The 9,885-nt window shown below is 51.7% G+C and overlaps 1 protein-coding gene across 2 annotated transcripts in view; it reads right to left on the reverse strand.

Annotated features, from left to right (window-relative positions):
• Positions 1–6,144: 6,144 nt before the first annotated feature.
• The window catches only part of VRTN (vertebrae development associated), a 10,253-nt gene continuing 6,512 nt past the window's right edge, over positions 6,145–9,885 (reverse strand). For both annotated transcript variants that reach the window (XM_045288125.1, XM_004698712.2), the window contains exon 2: positions 6,145–8,960. In XM_045288125.1, coding sequence (XP_045144060.1) covers positions 6,851–8,959 — 2,109 coding nt within the window. In that variant the 5' untranslated portion in view covers position 8,960 and the 3' untranslated portion in view covers positions 6,145–6,850. The remainder of the gene's footprint in view (positions 8,961–9,885) is intronic.

The following is a 9,885-nucleotide window of genomic DNA, read 5'->3' on the forward strand; positions in this document are numbered from 1 at the left end:
TTAAATTGCGAACACCCAGTTTATGGAAGGCTATGATGACCATGGGAACCCCAAATCCATGTATAGTGTCCACACGTGGATTAAGCCTCCAGTGAATTCCCTGACCACAGATGAGGGATGTGAATAGCCTTGCTATCATGCAAAGTGCAACGGTTTGGGAGGTTTTATGTGTTTTTGTTTATGAAATCCCGGATAGGTAAAAGTATAGAGACAATGACTGCATTGAGGGCTTTGGGGGGAGGTATGCAAGGGAAGTTGGGAGGTGATGGTTTGCTGATAACAATGAGTACAAGAAAGAAGAAAATGTTCTAAAATTTATTTGTTGAGATGATAGCAAAACGGTTTCATATGATTGAACTATTAAATTGTATAGTATGTGAATTAGATGCCAATGAAACTGTCTAAATACTACTGTCTAGTCAATTCTGACTCAGAGTGATCCTATCAGGCTAAGCAGATTGCCCCATAGGGTTTCCAAGTCTGACTTTTTTTATTAAATCAAAACAGACTGACAGTGCATAAGTAAACATGGTGAAGAAAGCTGATGGTACCTGGCTATTGAAAGATATAGTATCTAGGGTCTTAAAGGCTTGAAGATAAACAAGCAGCCATCTAGCTGAGAAGCTACAAGCCCACATGAAAGAAGCACACCAACCTGTGTGATCATGAGGTATCGATGGGATCAGGTACCAGGTATCTAAGACCCAGAACAAAATCACACCCAAGGTGAATTGGGAGGAGGGGGCATGGAGTGGAGACCCAATGCCCTTCTGTAGACAATTGGACATCCCCCTACAGAGGGGTCACAGGAAAGAAATGAGCCAGTCAGGGTGCAGTATAGCACCGATGAAACACACAACTTTCCTCTAGTTCTTTGGTGCTTCCTTCCCCACCACTCTCATGACCTCAATTCTACCTTACAAATCGGATTAGACAAGAACACTGCTACAGATAAGAGCCCACAACACAGGGAATCTAGGCTAGAGAAACCCCCAAGGGCCAACAATGAGAGTAGAAATACCAGGAGGATTAGGGGAGAATGGGGGAAGAAAGAGGGAATCAATCACAAGGATCAACCTATAACTCCCTCCCAGGGGGATGAACAGAAAAGTGAGTGAGGGGCGATGGAGGATGGTGTAAGATATGAAAATAATTATAACTTATCAAGGGTTCGTGACAGAGGGCAAACGAGGGAGGGAGGGGGAACAAATGGAGAGCTGATATCAGTGGCTAAGTGGGAGGAGAATGCTTTGAAAATGATGATGGTGGCATATGTACAAATGTGCTTGACACACTGGATGAATGTAGAGATTGTGATAAGAGAGGTAAGAGCCCCCAATAAAAGTATTTAATGATAATTAAAAGACTGCTGTATCTTCCTCCCATGGAGCAGCTGTAGCTAACCACTGGGCAGCCGGGGCTCCCGGCAAGTCCTGCGCCATCTGCCTAGCAGTGTCTGTTTGAGCCCATTGTTGCAAGGTCTGCCTCTTTTTATCCGACCCTCGACTTCTCCAGCCCGGCCCTGCCTGATCACAAGTCCAAAGTGCGTGAGACGACAGTGTGTCCATGTCCTCTCTCCTAAGGAGCTGTATTTCTTCCAAAACAGATGTGTTGGTTCTTCTGGCAGTCCACGGTCCACCCAATGTTCTTCACCAATGCCATCCACTAAAGGGATGGATCCTTCTATGGTTTGCCATATGCCTTGTCCGGATTCCACGTGCATATATACCAACTGAAACTGCCATGGCCCGGGTCAGGCACCCCCTAGCCCTCCAAGTGACATCTTTTGCTCTTTGGTTTTAAAGAGGCTGTTGGCTGACTTGCCTAAGGCGATGTGTTGTTTGACTTCCGGTGCCCATCCTAAAGGGAGAATTGGGACCTTGAAGCCCTTTCAGCAGAGGATGTGGACGGAGGGACACTGCGGCTGCCTGACATCTTGGCTGACAGGAGAGATGCTGATTTGCTGCATGGACTCTGAAAAGGCACTGGGCCGTGTAGCTCATAGCTGTGGATAGCACTACACAGGGCAAGTCCCGGGAAAGCATCATGGCGCTCACGATCAAGAGGCAGCCGTTCAAATAGGAGAGGGGGCACCGCAAGGTTTAGGATCAGGAAAGGTGTGCACCGGGGTTGTCCTTCCACCATTTTTATCGAGTCTTTCTGCTGAGCAAATAATCAGAGACACCAGACTCCGCGAAGAACTCGGCATCAGGAATGAAGGGAGGCTCATCAACAACCTGCAATAGGCAGACGACACGGGCTGGTTGCTGACAGCCAAGAGTGGTTTTAGCACTTGCTGAGGAAGATCGCAAAGAGCCTTCAGGATGGATTCCAACTCAGTGTAAAGAAAACAAAACTCCTCGTGACTAGACCAATAGAGAACATCAAGATAAACACAGAAAAGATTGACGTGGTCAAGGATTTCATTTCACTTGGATCTACAATCAATATCCATGTAAGCAGCAGCCAAGAAATCAGAGCCTTGTACTGGGCAAATCTGCTGCCAAAAGCCTTTAAAGTGTCTAAGGGGAAAAAAATGTCATTCTGAGGACTAAGGTGCACTTAATATAGGCCATATTTCCAACAGCTTCGCATGTGTGGCAGTCACATAATCTTCTGTCAAGTTGCAAAGGGGTGGAGTCTAGCCTATCAAGTCACAGCTTGGTGACCTCATTTGGAGGCACAATGGAGATAAATAGCTCGCTGGAGGCCAGATACACCCACTCCCTGTGAGACATTCCTGGTGACAAGCCACATGGAGCTACACTGATGCAGCCGGAGCCCTGGAACTGGAGAAACCACGTGGAGACCCATGCCAGTACTGAGATGCCTTCACTGCCACTGGATCCACAAGACTTTCCACCCACTGGCCGGTGATCTTCCTTCATTCTGCATCATTGCATGGCTGCATGAGTCTAAAGAATTTATGGACTAGTATCAGACATATGGGCTAATATCAGACTTATGGACTTGATCTGAACTGGGATGTTTTCTCAATATACAATTACTCTTTGATAGAAAGTTTTAAAAAATTACTTTTATTGGGGGCTCTTACATCTCTGATCACAATCCATACATTCATCCATTGGGTCAAGCACATTTGCACATATGCTGCCACCATCATTTCCAAAGCGTTTTCTTTCTACTTGAGCCCTTGATATCAGCTCCTCATTTCCCCACCTCCCTCCCCCATCCACCTTCCCTCATGAACCCTTGATAAGTTATAGATTATAAAGCTTTCTTATACACACGAGTATCTGTTAATTTTGTTTCGCTAGTCTACCCAGACTAACACAACATGAATGCAAAGGCCTATGGATAAGAATAAAATCAAAGCAGAATTGATGCATCTGAGTTAGGGAAGGTCCTGTAGACTACCAAAAGAATGGACAAATTGGTCTTAGAAGCAGAGCCAGAATACCCCTTATTCTGCAAGGATGGCAAGATTCCATCTCACGTACTTTGGACATGTTATCAGACAGGACTGGTACCTGGAGAACATTAGGATTGTATGGGGGTCAAGGGGTCAGTAAAAAAACCAGCCTCTCCGTGAGACAAACAAACAGTAGCTACAACAATGGGCTAACACACAGTGATGATTGTGAGGATGGCACTGGACCAGAAAGCTTAAGGATGCTGTAAGCACCAACACGGTGGCTCCTGTCCACAAAGCAGCCCTGGCAGTGCCATGGACTAAGGGTTGGACCTGCCCCCGGAAAGGCCGGCAGCCACTCTGAGAGGGAACGATGAAGCAGTCTACTTCTGTCCAGATTTACTGCCTAGAAATCTGAGGGCGCAGTTCTACCCCATCCTATAGATTAACTGTGAATCAGAATGAATTCAATGGCCGTGGGTGGTAGTGTGAGCAAAGCGAATGACTGAATGCTGCCAGAAATCCTCGAAAGATAGATTGGTGGGCAGTGGTGGGTAAGCCCAGCCTGGTGTTGGAGGGATTGAGGTGTTGGTGTACCAACCAGGAGGGACAGTGGGCTCAGGACTCAAGAGCCACCAGCAGTGCCCTGAGGTGGAGTGCTGGAATCCAGGGAAACACCAGTTCCTGAGGAACCACCTCATACACCAGGGTAGCCCGGATGATCTGCCTACACCCTTGAGGGGAACGCCGAGGTAACCTTTTTCTAATAATTTGTGTTCCACTCAATCGTGTTTGAGAGTAAAGCTTTTCATTTGTTTATTTTTAGAACCAGTTGTTTCACATCTGAGCAAAGTGTTGAAAGGAGACGCAAAGTTAGCTTCACGTGGTCCTTTCTTCCTCCCGCCACACATAGCTCACTTCCCTCGCGTTTCTGTCTACATCTGCAAACAAGTCAGGATTTGGTGTAAGAAAAGAAAGGGGGAAAAGAATCAACAATATGTCAACTTCAAAATCAGCCCAAAGTGTTCTTAGCAAATGCGGTCAGGGCTTCGGCAATCAGCCCCTGCTTTTCTGAGATTATAAAGGAATCAGCTTTTCTACACAAGAATAACTTTAATCAGAATTTATAAAGCCATTTCCCAATCAATAAATATTGACATATTATTTTATCTTAGTTTTCCCAACAAAAGCCCTAAGGGCTCAGGGGTCAGTGTTTGCCACCTGCGAAAAGAGCTGCTCTTGGGACAGGATGGTCTTTAACCTTGAGGATGACCTTGGGCAAGTCTCCTTGGGTATCAGCTTCCTCCCTAATAAACAGGAATTAGGTTCCCAGTGGCTCTCAAACTAGACACCACACTTAACCATGTGCAAGATACTATACTATAGACATTACTGCACCCTCATTTTACAGAGGTAAAAGGGAGGTACCTTACCTATGTGCATAGACACTGCCTCCCCAACATCTCAGGTTGGAATCAGGTTTGGAAGGGGCCTTGAAATCCACTCTCAATTTATTGAGTTCATTAGGGACCCAAAATGTGATCAAATGGTTTTAGACGCTCTCTGAGAGCCCTAGTAGCATAACGGTTATGCATTTAACTGCCAACTGCAAGGTCAGTAGTTCAAGACCTTCGGAGCTCTGAGGGAGAAAGATGGGACTATCTACTCCTTTTTAGAGTTATAGTCTCGGAAACTCACAGGGGCAGTTCTATGGCAGTGAGTTTTGAATGAGTGAGACAATAGCATCAGAAGACTTACTCTGGTCTGAGAACTCAAACAAGGACTCAACAGAACACAAAGCTTCACCAGGGTGGTCCTCTGGAGGGAGGCTGGTCCCAAGGGTGAGGACCAGCCTGAAAGGGCTTGGCCTACTGGAAACCCAGAGGCTCCTCTTGCTGCACTAGACTGCCACCTGCTGGTTAGAGGTGGAAACAACAGAACCATTAAGCCAAATAGAACATCCTTATCAAATCCCTCAGGAGCCCTGGGGACATGGTGGTTACTCTTTGGGCTGCTGACTGCAAAATCAGCACTTCAAAACCACCAGCGGCTCGGCAGAAAATGGGGCTTTCCACTCCTATTAACGAGTTCCGGTCTCAGGAACTTTACCTTGTCATACAGGGTCGATTTGAGTCGGCATTGATTAAATGGCAGTTTTTGTTTTAGAATCTTTTCAGCAAAGGTTATGAGACTGACTACCAAGGGACTGAGTAGTCAGACAACAGTGGTTGGAATTGACCACCCCGTGCCCAGTGCTGCGGCGTCCCTGTAGAGCAGGATACACACCCTGCCTCACAGAGCAGGCAATTATCAGGACATCTGGTTAATGCCAGGGTGCCGGAAGAGCAGGTAGGGACAAAGGTCAGTCTGGCTGGGAGGGCAGTGTGTCCAGTGTGGGAAATAGAGCCAGAAGTAGGCCAGACTCAGGTGGGTCTCATTAAAATCTGGAAACCCCCGTGATAAGTTTGAGTGGGTGCTGGCCCAAGTCTCTGAGCACATCTGAAATGGCAGGTTTCTCTAATCAAGGCAGCCCCTTAGCACGCTGGCTAGACGCACTTTTAGACAACTCTAAGCAGAGTCCCCAGGGATCTCTCACCATGCCCCAATCCCCGGGCTGCAGATGGAGAAATGGGCCCTTTTGATCCCATTAAACCCCCAGGGAATGTGGGAGCGAGCTGTGACATCATAGGGAGTTGTGACATCTTAGCAAAACAAACACCAGAGGCCCAGGCTTAGTGGTGGGACATGACTTTATTGTTTCAGTCTTCAAGGTCAAGCATCCTCGCCCCCTGCTGGCCATTATGGGGGTCCCTTTTCTCTGAGAATGGGGACAGGCCAGCAGAAAGCCAGAGTCCCTCCCCATTAGCCAGCCGAGCTACAGAGGGCAGTGGGGTCTTCTCTCCCCAAAGAGGGCCTGGTTCTTCCACTAGCCTTGCCCTAGACCATGTCCTCTGCCAGTCCGTGAGCTGCCCTTACAGGTTACCAGATTCTTCCTGAACACTCTTGCTTCTGCTCAAGGGGAGTCTGCCCCACTTGGTAATCCCAATGCTCCTCTGGAAAATATCGGAGTGAACAGGGTGCTGACCCCCCAAAGGAATGGAGGGCATCTATTCTGCCTCAAAGATGGCCACACCATAATACTCCTTGCACCCCACAAAGCAGAGAGCAGTTTCAGCTCACCACCACCACCACCACCCTGCCAGCACACACACTCACAGCTGCCAACACCAGCCACGGGCCCGGCCTGCCTACTGAAGGGAAAACAAACAAAAGGTCAAAGTGATATAAAATTCAAATTACTGTAAACCAACAAAAGAAAACATACCTGATCCCCCGAAAGGAACCCTGTGGCGGATTTCTGGCTCTCTCTTCCCTAAGCCAGGAAACATAAACCCTGTGGGAGCCAGCTCGAAGGGCATCCTGGCTGGAGGGCCATGTCCCTGCCTGCCAGCCCCAATGAAGTCTCCCCAGCACCGGTCAGCCATCGACCAGCGTGAGGCCGTCGTAGAGGGCCCGCTTCCACATGTAGTAGGTGGAGCGGGCAGTGAAGGGGAAGAGGGCGCTGAACTCCTTGTAGGAGGGGAAGCTCTTGGACTGGAAGCGCTTCTGCAAGAACAGCTTGGCCTGGGCCTTGAACTTCGTGGTGGTGATCATGTCCATCACGAGCACCTGGCCGTCGCCTGATGCGATGCGACAGCTGGAGGAGGACCCACCATGGGGTGGGTCCTGGGCCACCGCCCTCTCTTGGGAAGGCCCTCCCAGCACTTCGTTTGGAACCTCTCTCGGAGAGGGCCCGGCCTGGCGGACCTCTGTTGGCGACGTTGCAGTCGCTGCCCACCAGCTAGCTTCCTTCCTGGGCTTCCCCTTAGCCTCTGGGCCCCCTCCTTTGCCCAGGGCAGGGGCCTCCCGCAGGGATTTGGACAGGCTTCGTGGCCAGCCGGGGGCAAGGCTCTTCCAAGCCCAAAAGGTAGACGGTGACAGACTCGGGTAGCGGAGGCGGAAGCGGCAGAAAGGGAGCCCGTTCTGCACCAACTTGCGGGCAGCCCGGCGCAGACGCCTCTGCCAGCGGGCCCGGGGGGCCCTCGGGGGCAGCCGTTTCCGCGGTGCAGGGGCCACCCCACCCGTGACTTCCGTGGCTACCTCTACCACCTCGCCCTGCTTCCCCGGGGACGGAGGCTCTTCCCAGAGAGAGGCCGTTGGTGGGGGCCCTGGTGCCTCGAGACCCTGCGCCGGCTTGAAGTTGGGGTTTCTGCGGAGGGCCTTCCTGCGCCAGTTGTAGTAGGTGGACCGCGAGATGCCCGGGAACCTGCGCTTGAAGCAGCGATAGGGCACCAGCGTGTTCAGAGAGATGCAGTGCTCCAGGTAGAGCTTGGCCCTCTGCATGAAGACCACCCCAGGGCTCGAGGCCGGCGGCGGGGGGCAGCCCAGCTCCTGCGCCCGCTGCTGCTCCTCCACAGCCGCTTCCTCCAGCTCCTGCCCGGCGCGCGCCTCCCGGGCGGGCAGAGCCTGGCAGGCGCCCGTGCCCATGCCCAGCAGTTCGTTCTTCCAGGCGTAGTAGGTGGAGCGGGAGATGTCCGGGAAACGCTGCAGAAATTGCTGCAGAGGCACGACCCCCCCGCGGTGGAAGCTGTCCTGCAGGAAGTGCTTGGCCGAGAAGCGGGCGGCCACCTTCAGCCGGTGCTCCTGCGACTGTCGCCGCCAGCGGTAGAAGGTGCTCTTGGTGACATTATAGCGCTCACAGAGGTGTGAGTAGCTAAGGCCCGGCTCGTGGTTCAGCAGCTCCAGGGTCTTGGCCGGAGGTGGCAGCGCAGCCCGGGCCGGGACCAGGCTGGTGACACTCTCGGCCTCCACCTCCTCCATCCCCACCACGGGGGCAAAGTACTGGTGGCGGAAGAGGTGATTGGTGAGTGGTTGGCCCGCCCACATGATGTGCAGTGTGGAGGGCACGTGGTCGCAGCGGCGTGGGCGAATGACCCGGTTAAAGTAGGGCCGGATCTTGAGGTTGCGCATGGGATAAATGGAGTAGATGTTGCGCTGCAAGACCGAGGCTAGTGCGTACAAGTGCCACACGTTGGAGAAGCTGCTAGGGAAGCAGGTGGCCTTGACGTCCGCATCAAAGATGGCCTCGAGCGTGGCCGACGGCAGGCTGGTCATCTCAGGAGACTCCTCCGAGCACAAGGAGTAGCGCACGGCCTGCAACATGACCTTGGAGTCAATCATGCCCTGGAGGTAGTACTGCCGGTGCAGCAGCATCTCCACCACCGTGCGCGCGCGCAGCTCCAGACTGAGCCCCGCGTCGCCCCACAGCAGCATGCTGGCCGCCTCAAAGAGCAGGCTGCCCTCGCCCTTGCACGCCAGCGGCAGCATGTTCCGCGGGGCATCCTCCGGGTACAGGCTCAGGGCCACGGAGTCCACCTCCAGCACCTGCGGGCTGGGGCCCCCATCTCGGCCCTGGGGAAGGGTGAAGGAAGACAAGACCTGCTTGGCCTCGATGGCGGTACCCACGAGCCCCTCCAGGCCCTCGGATTCCACCGCTTCCTGCAGCTCCTGCAGCACACGCAACACCAGTTGGTCCCGCGAAGTCATCCTGCCGGGGCCACAAAGGTTAGAAGTCAGAGGTCAGAGCAAAGATCCCCAGATGCTGTCCAGTGCAGTTGGCCGGGACCTCAAAGGACCTTCTCCCTAATTGCCTATCCTGAGAGTTCCTAGGAGATCCTAACCAATTGCGCCCTCGAGTGTGCTTAATCCGTCACCATGATGAAGCAGTTATGGCCTCTGGGGCTGGCTTTGCGTCTGGGCTCAGACGTTTTCGGTTGTCTTGGGCAAGTTTATTTAACCTCTGATTTCTTTTCTGCAAAATGGAGACAATAGTTAGGATCGACTTTACTGGGCTCGATTAAAAAAAGTTGGGGGTAGCCAGACGATTTGATGCCTTTGAACTATGGTGCCGCCAAATAATTCACTTCAGAGGACAGCACTGAAGCTACAGCTCAGGGAGAGGGACATGTCTGATCAGAGCGCACAGGAGCAACTGAAGGGGGAGGAAGAGAGTGGAGCACATCTGGCCCACCAAACCTTGAGGACTACGTTCCCGCTCAAAACAGCCAATGCTCAGAGAGGACCATATGGCCAGACCCACTACCAGACAGGACAGCCCTCACTGACCCATAACCCTACAGGGGACAACACTGGAGACAGTGTGGGAATTGCACCCGATCTGACCACACCACATCCAGGCAAAACATTAAGGACATGCAACAGAACAGCAAGGGGAGCAAAGCAAGAAAGTCCCAAGGGAATATCAAAAATAGACTTTGGGGCCAAGGCGTGGCACCCGTCAGACTCCACCAGAAAACAATCCTAAAGGTCAACAAACAGACCTTGAACTGTTTACTGGCTTTTCTTTTTTTTTTTTTCATGGGTTTTTTGTTGTTGTTGCTTTCTCTCTGCAGGTCTCTCTAGATAAGATAGGCTGGATAAATGATCTGGAGGAGAAACCAACAGGACTGATG

This window comes from Echinops telfairi, unplaced genomic scaffold, assembly GCF_000313985.2.
Source record: "Echinops telfairi isolate 266 unplaced genomic scaffold, ASM31398v2 ScPeMD7_18;HRSCAF=68, whole genome shotgun sequence".
NCBI classification, from domain to species: domain Eukaryota; kingdom Metazoa; phylum Chordata; class Mammalia; order Afrosoricida; family Tenrecidae; genus Echinops; species Echinops telfairi.